This window comes from Mustelus asterias, chromosome 17 (assembly GCF_964213995.1).
Source record: "Mustelus asterias chromosome 17, sMusAst1.hap1.1, whole genome shotgun sequence".
NCBI lineage: Eukaryota > Metazoa > Chordata > Chondrichthyes > Carcharhiniformes > Triakidae > Mustelus > Mustelus asterias.
Window position 1 is genome coordinate 34922787 of NC_135817.1, and position 24267 is coordinate 34947053.

General features: G+C 41.0%; 1 protein-coding gene across 2 annotated transcripts in view; it reads right to left on the minus strand.

Annotated features, from left to right (window-relative positions):
- Nucleotides 1-1019: 1019 nt before the first annotated feature.
- LOC144506419 (glycerol kinase) overlaps nucleotides 1020-24267 on the minus strand; it is a 102366-nt gene continuing 79118 nt past the window's right edge. The window contains exons 16-19 of one of the 2 annotated variants that reach the window (XM_078232527.1): nucleotides 22107-22227; nucleotides 18506-18649; nucleotides 14669-14746; nucleotides 1020-4065 (exon numbers count right to left, since the gene is read on the minus strand). In XM_078232527.1, coding sequence (XP_078088653.1) covers nucleotides 4046-4065; nucleotides 14669-14746; nucleotides 18506-18649; nucleotides 22107-22227 — 363 coding nt within the window. In that variant the 3' untranslated portion in view covers nucleotides 1020-4045. Of the gene's footprint in view, nucleotides 4066-13301; nucleotides 13431-14668; nucleotides 14747-18505; nucleotides 18650-22106; nucleotides 22228-24267 lie in introns of those variants that run through there. The other variant, XM_078232526.1, reaches the window with a different exon arrangement.

Genomic DNA, 24267 nt, shown 5'->3' on the forward strand with positions numbered 1-24267 from the left:
TGCTAATACCATTGGAAGGTTCAGTATGACTACCATGTCACCTTCCAAATCCTTTATAAAATCAAAGGCATGTTTTACTGGCTCTGCCAGTCACATAATTAAGGTTAATGAGCTGGGGAAAAGTGGCTAATCAAATCAGACAAAAAAGATTGGACAAAAACTTTAAAAATTCGATTGGGTGTGTGCACAAGAATTATAGAAACTGGAATATTTTATACTGCAGAACAGTTCCCAAATAAACTATTAAACAATGGAGGGTAGAAATTGACTGCAAAATAATATGAAAAAATGAAAGAATTAAATTACAAATGTGCTCTTGCTTTTGTTTGAAATGATGCGATTGGAAATGTAATAAACAAAAATTAAATAATTGCACTCACTGAAAGGAATTTATAATTGCAAGTATGACAACATAAAGAGTATGTAAATGAAATTAAAAAAAATATAAGATATAAATGTTAAAAAATATAAGCTGCAGGTAAAAGGTAAGCCAGAAATTTAGTAGTAAATTTTCTTTTGCATCAATTAGGGGCGGCATAGTGGTAAGCACTGTTGCCTCACAGCACCAGGGACCCGGATTCGATTCTCAGCTTGGGTCACCGTCTGTGCGGAGTCTGCATATTCTCCCCGTGTCTGTGTGGGTTTCCTCCGGATGCTCTGGTTTCCTCCCACAGTGCGAAAGATGTGCTGGTTAGGTGCATTGGCCTTGCTAAATTCTCCCCCAGTGTACCTGAACAGGCGCCAAACAAAAGCAAGAGCACATTTGTAATTTAATTCTTTCATATTATTTTGCAGTCAATTTCTACCCTCCATTGTTCAATAGTGACTAGAGGATTTTCACAATAACTGCATTGCAGTATTGCATTGCAGTAAGCCTACTTGTGACACTAATAAATAAACTTTAAAAACTTTAAAACTTTAGTTATATGAGAAAGCTTTACTCTACAGAAATGTGCCTTTTTCATTTGTGGCAAGCAGCAATGGAGAACAATAATAAGTTAAATCAGTAACACATAAGTGGTGGTGTATATCTTTATTAAATTGTTCATCAAATTAATAAGTACAAGTTTTAAATAAAATATTTATATATAGAAATCAACATCGTAAATAAAAAATCCAGAATCAATTTTACAAAAAAAAATCATTTTTTCCTCTTTGAAAATTGATTTCCCCAACTTTCACTTAAGAAGGTATTGTTCAAAATAGCTAGTTTGCATAAATATATTGATTTACAAGTAATCCATATTGTATTCATTCCTATAAATAATTTTCAATGACATGAGTAAAAGTATGCTAAATCACAACTTGTAACATTCATACATATTGATGAATGTATCATTTATTCGGACAATCTTGACAACTGATCCACTGAATGAAGAGGTTCAATTGTCCACTGCCTCATCAGGCAGAGTAGTGGCTGAGTAAACTGAAATATACTGATGGATAATTTTATAGAGGCTTAAGGAATGGCCATTCTTGCACTGCAATATGCTTTCATCACATATTAAATGCTTCTGCCATGATTGATCAACAGCCCTGTAATTCAATGGCATTGTGAGAAAGATTTGACCATACTTCAGAAGAATGGGATTTAGTGTGACACAAACATTCAATGAAATATTTTAAAATCAAACTCATTATACTCCTGAACAACAGCATCAATTGGATTTATTGATCTTTAATTAGTGCGAAAGAAGTGGCGAGATTAAAGGTAAAGCCTTAAATATACCATGCATTATCTCAAGATCCAACCACCTTTGGAAGCAGTAATGTGTAAACTGCAGTTGATGCCAGGGTTCTACAACGATGAAGTGCAAAGTTTCTGACCGACCACTACAACTTTGTGCTCGTTTTTAAAAATAGGCAATCATGAAAAAATGTATTTTGGTGCTTTACCAGGTTAGCAATCATGCTGTATTGTGAAGAATAGTGAAGAGCAAAGAATATATGGGGTTGCCATAATGACAGCTGTTAAAATAGGACATTATTACAAAAGACTTTGCTTATTATATTATAAACAAGTTTAAAAGTAGCACATGCACTACGTTGTATGATTTTAAGAAATACAGAAACTTTGTTCTCATAGGTTTATAAATTCTTCAAAAGTTGCTGTAACTCAGATTTAAGGTGGATTTCAAACATTCTGAGAACTAAAATGGCCAAAGTCAGTGTCAGTCTAATAGCTGCTTGATATTTTTTCAGCAGTTTCTAGGTATATATACTAAATCATGCAACCACAGTTAAGTATTCCAGATAGTATATTAGCACTGCATGGGTTTCCTTTTAATGAGTATTAAGATAACCTGCGCTTTCATCACATATTAAATGTTATTGTTGCTCCTGCTATGATTGATGAACAGCCCTATAATTCAAAAGGAATTCAAGTTGCACAAAGAATTAGAACTTTGTGTTTTTGAGTTCTTTGTTGGATTTCTGATTGACCGTTTAGATTAAAGAACTCTAAATAGCTGGCATTATATGACCTGCAAGAATTATCTGTTGGATTATTCATAACTGCAAAAGACTGAAGCTTGAAAAAAGGTAATTAACTCTTTGCACACACTTTTCAAGATCCATGTTTACATTCATTCTGTAGTACAATACATGCATAATATAATGTCTTCCAAATATTAATGTTGCTGTTTAATAAAGGATTCGGAAGAGGAAGGTGAAACCAAGTTTGCAACTTCAAAAAAACCCCACCAGAATGGCACTACTCCATCAATTTAAAAAAAAAGTATTTTGTTAGCACAGAAATCCCAGCTTTGATTCACCATCATTGGATGGCATTCCTTGATTGAAAAGACATCTCAACCATCATTTGTCCTGATCTAGGTTCTGATTGGTATATTATCATTTTTATTTCTGTTGGGCCCCTTGAATTCTTTTTGTGAACTCTAGAGGGCAATAGAACCCTGGTTGAGAACCAGTTCTCATATATTCGGCACATTGCTTCAACTCTGGTTTAAAAAAATGATTTTTTTGTCTGTATGGGGAAAGAGTAACCTTTGCTAATTTCATATGTGCCAATTAAGAAGTACCTATAACTACATTTCAAGGGCTCTACATTAAGTTTGCTCAGGGCCATTCTAAGTTTTAATAGTCTCAGAACTAACTGTAATCACGTGTTCCTACCTGCTGGAGATTTTGTTATGGCCATCTATGCTACTGATTAGTTCTCCCCCACCCCATTCGGTCTTTATTTAGGTGTGCACTTTTAAATATTTATAACTCAAAACATTCCTTTGCACAGTGACACAGTAGTTAGCATTGCTGCCTCACAGTGTCAGGAAACCAGATTCAATTCCCAGCTTGGGTCATTGTCTGCACGTTCTCCCTGTTTCTTTGTGGGTTTCCACTGGGTCCTCTGGTTTCCTTCCACAGTCCAAAAGCCGTGCTCGTTAGGTGTACTGGCCATGCTAAAATTCTCCCTCATGGTACCCGAACAGGCACCGGAGTGTGGCGACTCTGGGATTTTCACAGTAACTTCATTGCAGTGTTAATGTAAGCCTACTTGTGACAATAAATAAACTTAAACTTTATTTAACTGTCATTTACTTCTGTCCTCATCGTCTGACCTGTCAGCAGACATATTATCATAAAGGATGCTTTAGCAGGGCAAATGATTGCAAATCAACTCTACTACAATCACTAGCATCTGGAAGGAATCAGTGAAAGACAGCCACAGTTTCAGTGTGTACAAAACTGCAAGTCCTGGACTATAAATATTAGACAGTACATTTGGTAACTCCACCTTGGGTTTCTTTTCATCCACTTCATCTGATTTTCCACAGCAATTCTTGTACTGAGTTCACAGATCCATTTCTTTATTATGTTCTGATATTTAAGTACCTGCATATATTTGTATTTTGATAATACCTAAAAAGGCACTCTCAAGTAATGCTCTGTGTCCAGACATCACAATTGATAAGAAAATAATAATCAGCTCTTTAAAAATTGTAGCATTCCCAGGCATTTCTAGCCAATCTGGAGGCAAAATGTCACAAAGCACTACATGTTATCTTTTTATCCAGTTATATTACCTCTATTGGAATTCTGCAGTGCCTAGAAAGAAAAGAATACACAGTGAATTACACTATCCATTTTTTTTTGTCTGCCAGGTGACTGACAAATGTGGATATCCATCAAAATGTTCAGGAATTTCTAAATCAAGCCACCAAGTGTCTATATTAGAGTTTTGTTGGCATAATATGAAACCTGCATGTTTTTCCTATTAAAGCACATCCCTCATACACAAATCTAGTGTGTTTTGATGCAGGATGCCAAGAGCAAATGCTTAAGGACTTTCAAGTGTACATTGAGTTATGGTGATAGTATAGCCATCCACATCAATATTGATTTTCCAGCAGCACATTAGTAAGGTTAAAGCTTCAACTTTCCTCTAAGGCAATGACCTACAGAGTTGTCTGAAGCTGAATGGAAGAATTACAGGCCTGAGAAACAGGTTTGCTCCTACAAGTGCAATTAATGACACAGACAAACCAGTTAATTAACATTGCTCTGGAACATTATTCTACTCCCTGGCTTAGCTACTGATTTGCAGTTCATCAAAGGGTTTATTCCACTTATTTGAGTGGGATGCAGAGATCTGCAGCCATTATGTGCTCACTTTGCATCTCAACCATGAAGGGCAGTAAAACCCTGCATATAAGAGCAGATGTTCCCATGACAGCTCTTTAGGTTACATCTGCCAACAGCTGTAATCCGAGCCTTTTAGTATTAAATACCCTTCTTCCTCCTCAGACACAAGCATTCTGTGTTACAATAAAATTTGTACTATAGCAAATGCACCACCTAACGGACAAGTTAGAATGAAACATGGAAATAAAATTAAGTCAGGAATCAAGATCCAAAAATATTAAAACCCCCGATGTGGGTTTTATACTTAACAAATTTGAGCAAAAGCTAAATATTTCACAATCTACCTTGCTGAATTCAAGATCTGGTTTACTTTATAAATAGTGAATGCCAACATTAGTACAAAGATTCAAAGTGGAGGCACTTTCCTCCAATGCATCCACAATTTCCAATTTTCCCCACCGAGTTGAATGTGGTTCGTCACTAGTAACAATCTGTACCAGCACCAATCTACTGGTAGACATCCTGAACAGAGATTTAATTCAATAAGCTTTTAAAGTGTCTTTCATGTGGATTATGCCTCATATGAGATACTTTTTGTCCTAATCGGATCACTTTCGATTTCATCTTGGGAGTTTTGGGGCCTTCCCAGAAGAAGAAATTTGTATAATTTGCAGCTAAAAAATCAACTTGTATTTTGCTGGTGAAAGGTTCAGCAGAGTCACCCATAAACATCTGTAGAATGAAATCCAACAATAATTTGGTCAGCCTATCCGATCTAATCTGGGTGGCGGTACGATGGCACAGTGGTTAGCACTGCTGCCTCACAGCACTAGGGATTTCCGCTTGGGTCACTGTGCGGAGCCTGCACCTTCTCCCAGTGTCTGCTTGGTTTCCTCCCACAGTTCGAAAGACATGCTAGTTAGGTGCATTGGCCATGCTAAATTCTCCCTCAGTGTACCTGAACATTATATGATTCCATCTACTTTTTTACAATGTCATCTATCTTTGGACAAGTGTGGATGTGGGGCTTTCTATCCCATTATTTACGTCTTTAACAAGTCTGGTCAACAATTGAAGTGCCAACACAGATCCTTGTGGACACCACTGGTCATAGTGAGCTATTAGAGTACCCGCCAATTATCCATGCCTGTCTCCTGACTGAAGAATGAAGCTTCAGCAATTTAATTAACAACTAGTCTGGATCATTGTCTGCCAGGAGAGGTGCACCAGAGTGTAGCGACTAGGGGATTTTCACAGTAACTTCACTGCACTGTTAATGTAAGCCTATTTATGACATTAATAAATAAATTATTAAGTACAGTTTTCCAAACAGTTTTGGCTGATCACGTGGGCACTGTAGAAAAAAGGTCCTGAATGGAAAGTGAACTGGAACCCAGGATTATTTGATTTTCTATTCAATGTTTGTCCACTAATATTATAAAGAGCAATTTATGGGTTTTCAGCTCAAGATTATTTACTAATAATGTATTAATTCTTTGATGGGGTAACTGTTACAGAGCCTTATAACTTCCATCAGAAGATGACTGCCTCTGTTGTGCAACTTGCCATCTTAGCTTTTGGAGCTAAGACCTTGGAAAGCAAAATAATTTATGTATATTTATGTATTATGTATCCTCAATTATATATTGTCAAAAAGTGGGCATATTTTTAACTCCAAAAGTAAAGAAGTTTAATCCTTTCACTGCATCTTGGCTATTTTTATAAATCTGGTAATTTTGGTTTTGTTTTCTATGCTTGGTACATACTTCCTGAAAAAATATTCTTAGGACTAAAATATGATCTAAGCTGTATTTACACTTAACATTTCACTTATAAATACTTCTCTGACACTGCTCAAGTAATAAAATTCACCAATGGCTGGTATAAAAAGGAAAGGAATGCTTCTGATTGGTACATGAACAAGTTACTCAATGGAAACATAGCAGAAAAATTTCACTACGGATTTTCCCCAACTCGACTGGAGTACGTCCAGATTGCACCTAGTTATTTAAAACAAGTGAAATCTGCTGTATTGAAAGGCAAATTGTTAAAAATTTGAATATAGGGTAAAAATGACAGAGATTCCCCCCAATCTCCAACTAGAACATAACAGCGCAGTACAGGCCCTTCGGCCCTCGATGTTGCGCCGACCTGTGAAACCCATCTAACCTACAGTATTCCAATATCATCCATATGTTTATCCAATGACCATTTAAATGCCCTTAATGTTGGCGAGTCCACTACTGTTGCAGACAGGGCATTCCACGCCCTTACTACTCTTTGAGTAAAGAACCTACCTCTGACATCTGTCCTATATAGAACATAGAACAGTACAGCACAGTACAGGCCCTTCGGCCCACGATGTTGTGCCGAACCTTTTCCGAAACCAAGATCAAGCTATCCCACTCCCTATCATTCTAATGTGCTCCACGTGCCTATCCAATAACCGCTTGAAAGTTCCTAAAGTGTCCGACTCCACTATCACAGCAGGCAGTCCATTCCACACCCCAACCACTCTCTGAGTAAAGAACCTACCTCGTACATCCCTCCTATATCTTCCACCACGAACCTTATAGTTATGCCCCCTAGTAACAGCTACATCCACCCGAGGAAATAGTCTCTGAACATCCACTATCTTTCCCCCTCATTATCTTATAAACCTCTATTAAGTCTCCTCTCAACCTCCTCCGCTCTAAAGAGAAAAGCCCTAGCTCCCTCAACCTTTCCTCATAAGACCTACCCTCCAAACCAGGCAGCATCCTGGTAAATCTCCTTTGCACACTTTCCAGTGCTTCCACATCCTTCTTATAGTGAGGTGACCAGAACTGCACACAATATTCCAAATGTGGTCTCACCAAGGTCCTGTACAGTTGCAGCATAACCCTACGGCTTTTAAACTCAAACCCCCTGTTAATAAACGCTAACACATTATAGGCCTTCTTCACGGCTCTATCCACTTGAATGGCAACCTTCAGATTTCTGTGGATATGAACCCCAAGATCTCTCTGTTCCTCCACATTCCTCAGAACCCTACCTTTGACCCTGTAATCCGCATTCAAATTTGTCCTACCAAAATGAATCACCTCGCACTTATTAGGGTTAAACTCCATCTGCCATTTTTCGGCCCAGCTCTGCATCCTATCAATGTCTCTTTGCAGCCTACAACCTCATCCACTACTCCACCAATCTTGGTGTCATCCGCAAATTTACTGATCCACCCTTCAGCCCCCTCCTCCAAGTCATTTATAAAAATCACAAATAGTAATAAACAAACAATATCTATCACCCCTCAATTTAAAGCTATGTCCCCTCGTGCTAGCCATCACCATTCAAGGAAAAAGGCTCTCACTGTCCACCCTATCTATTCCTCTGATCATCTTGTATGCCTCCATTAAGTCACCTCTTAACCTTCTTCTCTCTAGCGAAAACAGCCTCAAGTCCCTCAGCCTTTCCTCATAAGACCTTCCCACCATACCAGGCAACATCCTGGTAAATCTCCTCTGCACCCTTTCCAATGCTTCCACATCCTTCCTATAATGCGGTGACCAGAACTGTACGCAATACTCCAAGTGGGGCCACACCAGAGTTTTGTACAGCTGCAACATGACCTCAAGGCTCCAAAACTCAATCCCTCTACCAATAAAAGCTAACACTCCGTACGCCTTCTTAACAACCCTATCAACCTGGGTGCCAAATTTCAGGGATCTATGCACATGGACACCGAGATCTCTCTGCTCATCCACACTACCAAGTATCTTACCATTAGCCCAGTACTCTGTATTCATGTTACTCCTTCCAAAGTGAATCACCTCACTCTTTTCCGCATTAAACTCCATTTGCCACCTCTCAGCCCAGCTCTGCAGCTTATCTATGTCCTCTGTAACCTGCAACATCCTTCCGCACTGTCCACAACTCCACTGACTTTAGTGTCATCCGCAAATTTACTAACCCATCCTTCTGCGCCCTCATGCAGGTCATTTATAAAAATGACAAACAGCAGTGGCCCCAAAACAGATCCTTGCGATACACCACTAGTAACTGAACTCCAGGATGAACATTTCCCATCAACCACCACCCTCTGTCTTCTTACAGCTCGCCAATTTCTAATCCAAACCGCTCAATCACCCGCAATCCCAAACTGTAAGACTGGCAGCAAGTAAGTGGAATCTCTGTAGAAATGGCAAAAACAGCAGTTAACAAATAAATCCAGTTCACAATTTACATCACAGGGTTTGAGGTAAGCCCCCCCAAAATCTAATAATTTTCATTTTAATAATTGTTCCAATATTTAATTCATTAAATTTACTTATTACCTGAACTGTGCAACTAAATACAAAATAACAACTGACTGGTTATAAGGGAGTATATTAATCATGGTTAATCCATAGAAACAAACTGAGATCTTAATAAGAAATTAGGAGGGCAATTTAGCCTTCAAGCCTCCTCTACCATTCAATGAGATCATGGCTGATTTGTAACCAAATTCCATATATCCACCTTTGCCATATATCCTTTAATACCTTTGGTTAAATAAAATTCCCTATTTATAATTAAGAATTGACCGAGCATCAATAGGTGTTTGCAGAAGAGAATTCCAAGCCTTTCTACCCTTAGTGTCTAGAAGTGTTTCCTAATTTCACTCCCAAAAAATCTGGCTCTAATCTGACTCCCCAACCAGCTGAAATAACTTCTCTTTATAACTCATCAGTTCCCTCTAACATCTTGAAAATTCTAAATCATCCCTTAACATTCCAAATGTCAGGGGATAAAATTCCTAGTTTGTTTAATTTCTTCTCATAATTTTACTCTTGGGAGTCCAGTTATCATTCTATGAAATCATAGAAATCATAGAAACCCTACAGTGCAGAAACAGGCCATTCGGCCCATCGAGTCTGCACCGACCACAATCCCACCCTGGCCCTACCCCCATATCCCTACACATTTACCCACTAATCCCTCCAACCTACGCATCTCAGGACACTAAGGGGCAATTTTAGCATAGCCAATCAACCTAACCCGCACATCTTTGGACTGTGGGAGGAAACCGGAGCACCCGGAGGAAACCCACGCAGACACGAGGAGAATGTCAACTTGGGAAGTCTACTTGTTCTACACGAGGCGAAATCTACTTGTTCCAAGACCAATACTTCCTTTCTAAGGGGTGATGGCCAGACTGAACATAGTACCTCAGGTACAGTCTAAACAGGGCTTTGTACGACTGCAGCAAAACTTCAAATCAATATATCCAGAGGACTAGAATACAAAAGGGCAGCATGCCTTTTTGATTTTTCGTACGTCCATGACAATTTAAAGATGTATGTACATGGACCTCTCCAGTTACTTTGGATTTCTATTGTTTCTAGCTTTTTACCATTTAGAAAGTAACCTGATCTATCTGCTTTAGGTCCAATGTGAATGACCACAATTCCTACATTGAAATTTATTTGCCACATTTTTGATCATTCATTTAATCTGTTAATAGCTCTCTGTAATTATATGATTCCATCTACTTTCTTACAATGTCATCTATCTTTGGACAAGTGTGGATGGGGCTTTCTATCCCATTATTTACGTCTTTAACAAGTCTGGTCAACTATTGAAGTGCCAACACAGATCCTTGTGGGCACTATTGGTCGTAGTGAGCTATTAGGGTAATTTAGATAAGGGAGTAGAGGGAGAGGGTGTTCGCGACTCATCAAAGCGGGTCCAGATAAAAGCTGGAATAAGGACACTTTGCCTGAATGCACGAAGCATTCGGAACAAGGTAAATGAGTTGATGGTGCAAATCAGCACAAGTGGGTACGATCTAGTGGCCATTACAGAAACGTGGCTGAAAGGTGACCAGGACTGGGAGATGAATATCCAGGGGTATCAGGCGTTTAGGAAGAATAGACAGGAAGGAAAAGGTGGTGGGGTCGCGCTATTAATAAGAGATAATATCAGGGTAGTACTGAGGGATGACATAGGCTCTGAGGAACAAAACGTGGAATCATTATGGGTAGAGATGAGGAATAGTAGAGGGAGAAAGACACTAGTAGGTGTGGTATATAGGCCCCCAAATAATAATGTTGAGGTAGGGAGGGCTATAAACAAGCAGATAAGGGATGCGTGTAAAAACGGAACGGCAATAATCATGGGGGACTTCAACATGCACATTGACTGGCAGACTCAAGTCGGTAAGGGTGGAATGGAGGAAGAGTTCTTAGAATGCTGTCGGGATAGTTTCCTTGAACAGCATGTTACGGAACCGACGAGGGAACGAGCTATTTTGGATCTGGTATTGTGTAACGAGGTAGGTAGAATTAAGGATCTTATTGTGAAGGACCCTCTTGGGTCTAGTGACCACAATATGGTCGAATTTCTGATTCAGATGGAAGAGGAGAAAGTTTGGTCCCAAACCAGTGTCCTCTGTTTGAACAGAGGGAAATATGATAGGATGAGGGATGAATTGGCTAAAGTAGACTGGGAGAGCAGGCTGGCAGGTAGGATAGCTGAGGAACAGTGGAGGATTTTTAAGGAGATCCTTTTCAGTTCTCAGCAAAAATATATTCCAGCAAAAAACAAGGATTGTAAGAAAAGGGAGAACCAGCCGTGGATAACGAAGGAAATAAAGGAGAGTATTAAAATAAAAACAGCTGCGTACAGAGTGGCCAAAAATAGTGGAGAAACAAGTGATTGGGAAAAATTTAAGAAACAACAAAGAGAGACTAAGAAAGCGATAAAGAAAGGAAGGATAGACTATGAAGCTAGGCTAGCAATTAATATAAAAAATGATAGTAAAAGTTTTTATAAATATATAAAAAGGAATAGAGTGGCTAGAGTGAATGTTGGACCCTTGGAGGACGAGAGGGGGGAGTTAATAGTGGGAAATGAGGATATGGCTGAGTCTTTAAATAAGTTTTTTGTGTCGGTCTTCACGGTGGAGGACACAAATAGTTTGCCAAATATTAACGATAGAGGGTTGGCAGCAGGAGAAATACTTAATACAATTAATGCTACCAGAGAGGCAGTGCTGGGTAGACTAATGGGACTGAAGGTGGACAAGTCCCCGGGTCCGGATGGAATGCATCCCAGGGTATTGAAAGAAATGTCAGAGGTAATAGTGGATGCGTTAGTGATTATTTATCAAAACTCGTTGCATTCTGGGGTAGTGCCGGTTGATTGGAAAACGGCTAATGTTATGCCGCTGTTTAAAAAAGGAAGGAGACAAAAGGCCGGTCAGCTTAACGTCTGTAGTAGGGAAAATGCTGGAATCCATTATTAAAGAGGAGATAGCAGAGCATCTGGATAGAAATGGTTCGATCAATCAGACGCAGCATGGATTCATGAGGGGAAAGTCGTGCTTGACGAACATGTTGGATTTTTATGAAGATGTGACTAGGGCGGTTGATGGAGGAGAACTGGTGGATGCGGTGTTTTTGGATTTCCAAAAGGCGTTTGATAAGGTGCCCCATAAAAGGCTGCTGAAGAAGATTAGGGCACACGGAGTTGGGGGTAGTGTGTTAAAGTGGATTGGGGACTGGCTATCCGACAGGAAGCAAAGAGTCGGAATAAATGGGTGTTTTTCCGGTTGGAGGAAGGTAACTAGTGGCGTGCCGCAGGGATCGGTACTCGGGCCGCAACTATTTACCATTTATATAGATGATCTGGAGGAGGGGACGGAGTGTAGGGTAACGAAGTTTGCAGACGACACAAAGATAAGTGGAAAAGTGAATCGTGTGGAGGACGGAGAAGATCTGCAGAGAGATTTGGACAGGCTGAGTGAGTGGGCGAGGATATGGCAAATGGAGTATAACGTTGAGAAATGCGAGGTTATACACTTTGGAGGAAATAATAACAAATGGGATTACTATCTCAATGGAAACAAATTAAAACATGCTACCGTGCAAAGGGACCTGGGGGTCCTTGTGCATGAGACGCAAAGGCCCAGTCTGCAGGTACAACAGGTGATCAAGAAGGCAAATGGGATGTTGGCCTATATTGCGAAGGGGATAGAATATAAAAGCAGGGATGTCTTGATGCACCTGTACAGGGCATTGGTGAGGCCGCAGCTGGAATACTGTGTGCAGTATTGGTCCCCTTATATGAGGAAGGATATATTGGCATTGGAGGGAGTGCAGAGAAGGTTCACCAGGTTGATACCGGAGATGAGGGGTTTGGATTATGAGGAGAGGCTGAGGAGATTGGGTTTGTACTCGTTGGAGTTTAGAAGGATGAGGGGGGATCTTATGGAGACTTATAAGATAATGCGGGGGCTGGATAGGGTGGAGGCGGAGAGATTCTTTCCACTTAGTAAGGAAGTTAAAACTAGAGGACACAGCCTCAAAATAAAGGGGGGTCGGTTTAAGACAGAGTTGAGGAGGAACTTCTTCTCCCAGAGGGTGGTGAATCTCTGGAATTCTCTGCCCACTGAGGTGGTGGAGGCTACCTCGCTGAATATGTTTAAAGCGCGGATGGATGGATTCCTGATCGGTAAGGGAATTAAGGGTTATGGGGATCAGGCGGGTAAGTGGTACTGATCCACGTCAGATCAGCCATGATCTTATTGAATGGCGGGGCAGGCTCGAGGGGCTAGATGGCCTACTCCTGCTCCTATTTCTTATGTTCTTATGTTCTTATTAGAGTACCTGCCAATTATCCATTCCCGTCTCCTGACTAAAGAGTGAAGCTTCAGCAATTTAAATAACAACTAGTCTGGTCTGCCAGGAAAGAAATTTATTCAACTTCTGATTTTTTTGCATGAACAGCAGTTATTTGCACGTCTGCTCATTGAGTGTGTTCCATGTTCTTGAGAAGTGATCAAGGTAATAAAAGTCAGCAACGTTATACTGCAGGATAAAAAGAAATCTGCAGTTAAATACCAGCAAATTCTCTCTCTCTCTGCATAGTCTGTTAAGTACATATTTAAAGGTGACTTTATACTTTAAATGCATGAATTTAAATTTTAAGTTTAAATTCACTCTATAACCAGCTACTTGGTAGTGAGAAGGTATAACCCAAAGGATCTCATACTTCCAATTTTCTTCCATCTAATGATATGATTTTTTTAATATGCTGTCAGCAGAAAATTGCTGACACTCACCACTGACCTCGAAGAAAGCTGCCAAAGATACAGCGATCTCTATGGCATTGATTTTTCTTTTCCTGGTGTTTGATTGTGATGCTAAGTCTACAGGATTTCTAACTGCCCAGTAGCAATGATACCACCAAGCACACGAGCAAACCAGGAAGTAAGGTTCATTTTTCTGGACAAGAGAGGTTATTCAGTAGTGACTATGACTTTTAAAAAACTCAGTTACATCACATTCAACAAGGTATATCCTTTTCTTGGGAATTTCCTACAAAGATATTACAGAAGTTCATGTCAGTTGAAGATCATGTTATAAAGTGCATATGGTGGCAAGTTCCACATTTTAACAACTCTTTGGGCAAGAAATTTCTCCGGAGTTCCTTACTGGATTTATTAATGATTATCTAATAAATGCAGCCGCTAGTTTTGGACTGCTCAACAAGCGAAAACGTTGTTGCTTTCTCAACCCTATCAAACCCATTCATAATTTTAAAGACCTATGATAGATTACTCCTGAGCCTTCTCTTTTCTAGAGAAGAATCCCAATTTGTTCAGCATTTCCTATAGTTATAATATCTTAGGTCAAGTATGTTCTTGCAATTTTTTCCCAACTTCTCTACTGCCTCAATATCCTTTCTGTAATATAGAAACCAAAACCGTTCACTGTGATCTCACCAAGGTTCCGTATAAACTTGACATAATCTTCAGCTTTTGAAATGTATCCCGTTAGAAACAAACCCGTGTTTAAGTTTGTATTTTAGAACATTTTTAATTTGTATTGATACTTTTAACGATAAATCCTGATTCTAATTTTCCATGGACTATGCAGCCTCTTTATTCCTTCTATCAAATGCACTATCTCATGCTTACTACATTGAAAAGAAATTGCCCTTTACACACCCATTCTGAAAATTTATGATGTCATTGTGTACCTTGTCACAACCTTGCTCAGTATTAACCATAATCCCATTGGACATTACGAAAATAAATTCTTACCAGTGTCATCGTTTGCTTTTTCCCAGCCTCTTGATTTTTCTACAGCTAGCTTCCACTTAGCAAAATGTTTGTTGCTCTCTGAAGATTTAAAATAGTATTCATTAAGTCATCTGAATATTACTTTGAAAACTATTATCTATTGGCATGTCCATTAGGAATGCCCCCAAAGCAATTATGAAATGAATAAAGTGATCTTTTATTGATCTATAGGATTTCTCACCAGCTAGGTTGGTAGTTATGTAACATACATTCAATACCTGCCCCCTTGAGCTCAGGCAGGTAATCAATGATCATCACTTGTCTCAATACTTCCCTCCATAATGTTTATTCACATGATAACAAGACCCTTGCCACCCAAAAAGATTTTTGTGCAAGAGTGCATTAACTTAATTCACTGAAATTTGGTTCACAGATGGAAAAGAGCTTACCTCTTACCAAACCCTACACAGCTGATCATACTTCCTATCTGCCCACCCAAATTGATACAGTGGCAATGTGGTTCTCATCACCAAATCACACCATGGTGTCTCCCCTTACTGCTTGCTCCTTCCACCATTTTCATCTCTTCTTTAAAATCCCCATTGTCCAAAACTGTTCCATGTCTGGTCTTGAGGTTTTCACCACGATTTACTATATTTTACATGCCTTAGCTCCTGCATTCAGCAACTGGGGACGAGTGCAGCGTTTCACCGTCAGCAGCACATTGGTGCATTCAGGTGGTGACCAATGCCTTTTACAGGAGGGTTAATCATTATGTATAACTTTGCTGTGGCTGAGGCTAGGCAGGATCAGAGATTCACAGGTTTGACTTTATGTTCCCAGGAGTGCAGGGAGCAATGCACTGCAGTCATGTGACTATGCGGGCCCTGGCAGCAGCCCTTGATGTTCATCAACTGTAAGGGCATCCATTCCATCAACGTGCAGTTGGTATGCGACCATCAAAAGCAAATGCTGCATGTGTGTGCATGGTTCCCTGGGAGCTAACATGGCTCCTACGTCCTCAGTGAATTTTTCTGGTGGGTCCGGCCGGGAGACGCGTGTCTGCGGCCTTGAACGGGGATTTGCGCATGTGCGGGGAACACATGCACATCCCTCAGAGCCGGCGAGCAGTCGCCGGCCAGACCACACTGGAAACCAGTAGGAAGGCAGGTAAGTCATTAAAGTCTTTTAAAATCTATTTTAAATATGTAGATTTGCTAATTATCGGGTCCCGATCGAATCTCCCACCCCGCCAGGGGTACTTCATTCCAGTGGGGTTCAGATTAGCTCCTCACGTTCGGGGAGCTAGCAGGAGACCCCACCGGAATGAAGGGTGAGACAATCAGGGCCCCCCAGGGGTTTGGGCGGTGGGGGATGGTGCCCCCTGGCAGTGCCAGCCTGTGCCCAAGGGACAAAGTGCCCATGCCCAGGGGGCACCTTGGCACTACCCATCGGGCAGCAGGCAGTGCTAAAGGGGGACATTGTGGGGGGGGGGCTAGGTACGATTGGTGGGGGTGGGGGGGTCCTGCTGCCACTCTACATTGGGATCGGTCTGGGATGGAGGGAGGGCAGCGATTGGGACGGGGGGGAAGGGGGATTGCCATTGCCAGGGGGTGGGGCCTGGGCTTTGGGGCACTCCGGGATGGGGGGGGTGTCAGGGCTGGCCCGGGAATTGTTGTGGGGGCCGTGGTCGGGTCGTGGGGGGGCCTGGAGGGGCAACATTGTGGGGGCCCCGGGCTGGCCAGCAAACGGGAGTTTGACAGTTTGGGGCCACTACGCATACACAGAGCTCCAGAACTGTCAAACTCCTGTGCGAATAGGCCCTGCCCCCCCCGGGTTTTTGATGAGATTCACGACTGGGCCCTCTGCATTGCACAGAGTGCGGAGATTCAGGTGAGAAGCTGACCTGTCAGAACTGTCGCGATCTAGAACAGTTTTGCCGTCAATTCAGCACTTTTGGGAGAATCGCCCCCCACATTAATCTTAAAAGAGGACACAAAGTGTGAGGTTGAACCTGCAAAATAAGTGGACAGCAAAGATCCAAACCAAAATGCTTCCATCTGACCATTACATTCACAACCGCCTTGGAATGGTTTCCAAAAAGTGTAATTTCTTCACAGTGATAGAGAACCTCAGACCTTGAGGTGACATCAAAACTTTTCAACTTTGTTCACCCTAATACTACACCTTGGTGCAGCCCCGATATCCACAGCAGGGGCAGAGGCAGCCTGCTGACTGCTACAAACTTGGTGTGGGGCATATGGAATTGTTCTAATGGTGGATTTAAGATATAATGCAAATAATGAAGTGTCTGCACACACATGCATGTGTGGAAATAAGTTAGGCTTCATCCTGATGTATGTTTGCTGTACCTGTTGTCTCACATGCAAGGCCCTGAGATAAGCTGGCAGATTTGTCCTTGGGCAACAGGTCTCTGTGTCGTTGATCGTCAGCAACTTCTCAGCCTGATCTTTGAGATTCGTAATGGAAGTCAGGGGTTCCAATGCAGCGCTAATTCCCTTCCAAATACTTGGGCATCAGCAGGGTTGCCTGGAGCAATGCATCATACGGGAGGAGGTGACCATTACCCATACTTACCGGTTTGTCGGCTTGGGGAGGCCAGACAAGAGGTCTTAAGGAGTAGGAGCTCAAATACTCTATATCGCTGAACTCAACCATTGACTATGGACTCAAACACCTGTGCTTCTATGCTGAGTCTTCCAGGGATGGAGGACTGCAATATTCATTCCTGTAGGGAGTCCCTACAACCCTCTATGATCCTGGCACTAAATAACACAGGGAACGATGGTAGGGCTGGATGGTTTCTGGTATTGTATGATGCCAAGTGGGGGACTCTGCTGAAAACTTCATTGATTTAGATATGAAATTCAGAGCTTTCGTACTTTTAATTCTTGATATCACAGGATCAATTAACTCTCCATTTGCAAAATATCTTTTATGTTTTGTACAAATATGTGCATGATGATATACATTTAAAGAAATATTGTCTTCACAGAAAGAAATTCAATTGATTTGAGTGCAGATAGAACACAATAACCAGAATAGTAAATTCAAACTAAACTTTGCTAGCACTTTTATCATAACAAAAAACACATCAAGAAGCTTCACAAATTAAAACTGGCAGGGAATTGTTTCCATCAATTGTTGATGGGCAGTACTTTTAAACCACTGTTTAAGTTGTATGTTTCTATTACAATTTGTATATCTTGTGTACTGTTTGGCCTAAAATATTAAACCAAAATCTTGGTTGGAATACACGGGGGCAGCTGGCAAATCTGGATCCCTGCTGCAGAAAATAAATTAGCTGAACGGGACTGACTCATTTATCACATTGGCAGAATTGCAGGTCATGGATACCCATTCTCATCTGCTTTTTTACCATTACACCAAACCTTTGCTTTTATTGCACCAAAGAGTGCACATTATCACAAGATGATCATTTCATACTTGTAAAATTTTGTAAGCTTTTGGAATTTACTGGAACACAATTTTAATTTTATTTTACCACAGAGCTTAACATTTAAAGATTATCTGTAAAATCTTCCATTTTTTTCCAAATGGAAGCACCCTGCAGATGCCAATAAGAAGCAGCCCAAAAAACTGACCAGGGTGTTTGTTATAAATTCTAAAAGTGTTCATTATTGTCAGATTCTTGCTTATTTTCATTGGCATGTGCAGAATGCCAAAATAAGGATTATAGTATGCTGCTTGTTGCATTTTAAACAGTAATTCTACTATTATAATAATACATTTCTCTAAATAACAAAAAAGTGAAGCACTATAATTTAAAACATTGAACACTTTCGGAAAAGTGTTTCAGGATAAACATTTTCTTACCTTCAGGGTCTATCTGTGGCTCAAACCTCTCCCATACGACTGCTGAGTTCCCGTCAGGAGACAGACTCCACACTCCAACACCATCTGCAGCACCAGCTGCCATAGCAGCACCTAGAGCTGTTGTTTCCGCCATAGCTGGTTTTACTGAAAGAAGAAAAAACTTGCTTGCTGTGTGTTTAGATTATTAGTACATTGTTTGTAAATGTAGGTGCAATGACACAAGTTGCTACGCTCCATATCAGCTCAAAGAGCAGACTATTTCATGTTAGTCAGTGAGGTTTGTAGGGGGCTTTATGCTTGCTGGGTACAGCTCTAAGTAAATCAATGAATAAACCAGGGTAAGGATCGGACAACAAGCAGCTTATGACTGCGTGGTTGTGGCCAACTCATTTAACTGTCCTAGGGAATCCAGAGCAGTCCAGACAGCATTAACTGTCAACTGGAAGTTTAAAGTTCTCAGATAAGCACTGTGATATGCATGCTTTGGGACTTACTCAGTGCCTTGACCTGCATCAGCAACTTCCATTGAGTCATTTGGCACTCATGATATAAGAATCGTATCTTAAGAATCATAAGAACTTGGAGCCAGAAAAGACAATTTAGCCCCTCGAGCCTGCTCTGCCATTCAATAATCATGGCTTATCTCATCTTGGCCTCAATTCCACTTCCCTGCCCATTCACTATGGCCCTTCATACCCTTACTAATTAAAAATCTGCCCACCTCTTCCTTAAATTTACTCAAAGTCCCGGCATCCAACATGCTCTGGGGTAGTGAATTCTACAGGCTCACAATCCTTCGAGAGAAACAATTTCTCCTCATCTCTGTTTTAATTCTGCTACCTCTTATCCTAAAACTATGACCTTTTGTTCTAGATTACCCTACAAAAGGAAGCATCTCTCCACATTTACTTTGTCAATCCCCCTTATCATCTTATGCACCTCACTTAGGTCTCCTCTCATTCTTCTAAACTCGAGGGAGTTTAGACCTAAACTGCCCAATCTCTCTTCATTCGACAAACCCCTCATATCTGGAATCTAGTGAAACTAGTGACCCACCTCTGAACCACCTCCAATGTCACTACATCCCTCCTCAAGTAAGGGTCCAAAACTGTACACAATATTCTAAGTGTGGTCTCACTAATGCTTTGTACAGTAGCAGCAACACTTCACTACTTTTATATTCTATTTTTTTAAACAATAAATGCCAAAATTCCATTTGTCTTCCTTATTACCTGCATGCTAGATTTCTGTGATGCATGCACGAGGACACCCAGATCCCTCTGCACCAGAGAACTCTGAAGTTTCTCTCCATTTAGATAATAATTTGCTTTTGTATTTTTCCTACCAAAATGGATAACTTTTTTTATCACCGTTAAATTCCATCTGACAAACTTTGTCCCATTCACTTAATCTGTCCATATTCTTTTGTAAATTTCATATTTCATTATCACAACTTATTAACAGCTATCAACACCTATTTTAGTGCCATCGGCAAATTTGGCTGTGCTACCCCTGCATCCAAATCATTTATATACATTGTTATTTATATCAGACGTTTCAGGCCATTGTCTTGATTTTAAAATCCCACCGTGCCCTCTCCATTCCCTAACTATGTCATCTCCTCCAGTCCTACAACCTTCCGAGAAATCTACAATACTCCAATTCTGGACACATGACCAACCCCGATTTTAACTGATCCACCACTGGCGGTCGAGCCTTCAGCTGCCTGGGGTCCAAGCTCTGAAGTTTTCTGTCTAATTCTCCCTGCTTTTCTACCTCCCCCAAAATGCTCCTTAAAATCCATCTTTGACCAAGCATTTTCTCATCTGCCCTTGTTTCTCCTCTTGTGGCAATAAATCTTTGTTTTGATAATGCTCCTACGAAACACCTTTGGACTTCTTACTGCATTAAAGGGTGCCATTTAAATGCAAATTGATGTTGGTTGAACCAAATCAAATAATTAGGAATGCACCTGCAGTTGCAAAAAATATGAACCAATATATCCACAGGCAGAGCTGTGTCAAACTTTGAACACAATTCTACAAGTAACACAGCACATGATATGCAAAAGAAGAAAACAACCATCTCCCACCCTTTAAATGCGCAACATCCAAGGACATTTGCAACACAGTATGATTAATGTAGTTGGCGGCGTTTAATCATAGGATTAGATGAACCAGTGATACATTTGGTAGAATAGACCATTAAAAATTCCAGAGTTTATGATGCGAAAAGGAGAGGATCAGTTGGCTATCCATAGCAAGCTCCAAATGTTAGCAAGAGCAATTGAAATAGAATCCAATTTGGAGGAACAAGCACTACCTCAAGGGTCACCATTCCCAAAGCGACTCCTTACATGGTCAACTTTAAACTAAGGAACAGTACCACAATATGTTTGTGGTAGCTTTCAAATGTTGACTGCTATTGAAAAAAGTCAACAACTTTAGTTTAATCTTATTACCTTTTTACTTTGTAGTAAATACTGTTACTGTCAATCTAGTATTTCCACTGTTTCTCCAAGGTTTTCACTGATCTGGAGGAAATGGAGAAAACTCCTCCAGAAGGTTTACCCCAGTGCCTTCCGCTATGACCCAGGCCAGAAACTCCAAGGTGTCTTATGAAGTTAATCCAGACCGAAGTTTTGCACATTGATCTTGGCACGGGTAAGCATAAGGTGTTTCACCCCAGATATAATTCAGGTGATCCACGAGGAAACGTTTACCAAACAACGTTTACTTAAGAACTCAGTCAATGTATAGTAAGAAAAATCAGCATAGCTTTTACCAATTACAAGTTTCAAGCATGATACATGGCACAAAAAAAGTATGCTCATGTGATGCTGGATCTTGCAGCTGTTTAACACCTGATGTGAATTGGTCCTTTGAAACGTAGAATTAAAACTCTGAGGCTTCACAGTCTTTCAACAGAGAGAGAGAGATAGAAACACACTGCCTTCTTCCACTCATTTGTAACAGTAACTCACAGACAGCAGAATTTCCAACTTCAGGGAGAGGGAAACAAGAAACACTGCTTTCTGTTTCAAGTCCAAACAGCTTCTTAGCAAAATGACTGGACTTTTTCCTGAGGCATAGCTGTCCCGAGCCACATGACATAAACTGTCAATCAGCCACAATTAAGCTTCACTTAACAATCTGCAAGGGACCATAAATCTGCATTAGTCCCGATTAAATTCAGCATCATGTCCATCACATTGCTTCAGCAACAATTAGAAATCACCGCTTCCAGACAGTTCGGCAACAATAAAACACCAGGGCCTATTTGAAAACCTGCAGAGAAACATGATTAAAAAACATTTCTTAAAGGCACAGTATCATCACACTTCATCCACAGTCTGTAGGTAAGACTCAGATTGCATAATCTTCATTAAATTAACAAAAATAGTCTAGATAATTTGTATGAAACTATATTCAACCCACTGTAATGCTATGTAGCCGCCATTCTTTTCAGAATGATTCATATTTTAGGAAGGGCAATAATACTGCCCATTTCCTAATGGCTCTGGAAGAAAATTATGCATTACTTGATTGCTCAGATTAGATTTTTTGTGCAGGGACCAAAAGAGTGAAGCTTAGATTCTTACCTACTGGTATGGAAAGAATATCTGCTTGAAGTTGCATCATTATCTTGTTAGTGGTCATTCCTCCATCTACTTGGAGACTGTTCTGTTTGACCCCAGCTTCTTTACTCATGGCCTCAAGTAGCTAAAAGAAGTAATGATCGAAGAGTAACAGAATTACAATTAAGACTTTTTTTGTTGCCCTCCAGTAGATTTATATTTTGTTGACATCACCCAATGCATTTTACTCAACATGTAAAGGACTATTTTAAAAATTGAACAGTTAATCACTTTTCTTGTATTACCCACAGAACCCAAGGTGGGATTTTCTGGCCGTGTTCACCCCAAAACCAGAAAATCCTACCTGAGGTCAATGGATCTTTCCATAGTCCACCCCTCGCCCACTACAAATCCCATGGAGTGCTGAATGGGAAAATTTGACCACTAATGTCTCATTTTTTACTACAGAAAGCCATCTAAAACAGCTTTGCTTTGAAGTGGAAAATTATAAGGTTATTCCAGCACCCGCAGAATGGAGCCTTAATTAGAGTGCAAGTGGAAATAAGGCAGTAACATTGTGTGCTGATTTTACAATACACACATTATTTAAGCATGGAATGACTGCATTTACCACGTGTATGAAATTCTAAGGGCACAATCTTACCGGCTCACCATGCAGATTGGCTGGCGTGGCGAGCCAGTAAGATAGGGCGAGGGGAGAAAAATCAGGTTCGCACCTGGTTTCTCGCTGTTTTGCCGGAAGCTGATTTCAATGTTAATGATATCATTTAAATGTCATTAGTGAGTCCCAGATGCTCAATTGAAATGACCTGCTCGGTGGTTAAGGTCCTCTCTGACGAGAATCACAGCTGGTCTCCATCAGGGTAGACCAGATGTGATGGCCTTGCCGGTAGGACCAAAGGCCATTGCAACCCCTGGGTGGTCGGAGGCAGGGTTGGGCAGTTCTGCTGTCCTCTGGGCATCCTGGCAGTGCCAAGGGAGTGGGGCCTGAGGGGAAGTGAGAGTTCAACAGGATGAGGGGTAGGGGGAAGAAGGAAGGGAGGAACTCTGCAGGGGTGGCGATTGCGGGGATGGGGAGAATTCTGCAATGGGGGTGATGCGGGGTGCTGGGGGAACTTTGTAATGGGGGAAATCGGGGGGCTGAGGGAACTCTGCAAAGCGGATCATTGGGGTCGGGGGAATCCCAATGTCCATAGCTTGGTGGAGATCAGTTCAGAGAGCAATCAGCAGGTGGTGGTGGGGGGGGCTCCCGAGGTCTGCTCGGGGGGTTGACGGCAGATCTCCCAGTACACTGGGAGATTGGGGCATCTGCACAATGGCATCCCAAGGGCTCAGCAGCCGGCTTCACTGGCAAGATTAGCCCCCCCCCCCCCCCGCGCTACTGACAAGAATCACATCTTGGCTCTTTTTTGGACTAAGAGCCATAAGATTGTGACTTGCTGCTCCCCCAAAAAACCGGCGCGATTCTCTCCCATTTTCTAGCTCGTTCGGCACTTACAATTCTTATCGTAAAATTCCGCCCTGACAGTTTCATGCCACAGGTATCTTACAAACATCAGCAGAACATGAACACAGGGGCTAAAGCACAATGTGACCATGAACTTATTGTAGTGCTTCAAAAGGGAACAGCACAGGGTCACGAGAGGAGAGAACATTTTCAATTATAGGGGACTAATTGTGGGATTGTTGGGACTAGAAGGATTCCTGAGTGATACTATCTTCTGGAACTTTAGTTAATTTCCTTGGAAGCTGGGGAAGAATTTTCCAGTCATTTTTTCTAAACTGACCCAAGTTTTTCGTTTCTCCCGCAGTTGCAGCTCTGCCAGGAGATTGTGTGACAAGGTGGTAGGAGAAGGAACAGCTAAACGGTATAAGCGGCTGAACTGTGTCGAGATGAGTTGGTTTGATGGATGTGATTATACTTTACAATCTTGTTTCTATATTGTATGCATGTTTATGCAGATAACCCAATAAAGATTATTTGGCAGTAAAACTGGGTTGTGTGGCTAAGTTTTCTTATTGATTAGATGAAAAGTTTCGAATGGCGTTTAAGATGTGGGCACTTGTGACAGGAAATGTGCATCCATGGCATCCTGTAAAGAGATTTACACACACATATGCATTTTGTTATGACAAAATGTGATGTGAGCTGGCTCCTCCTCTA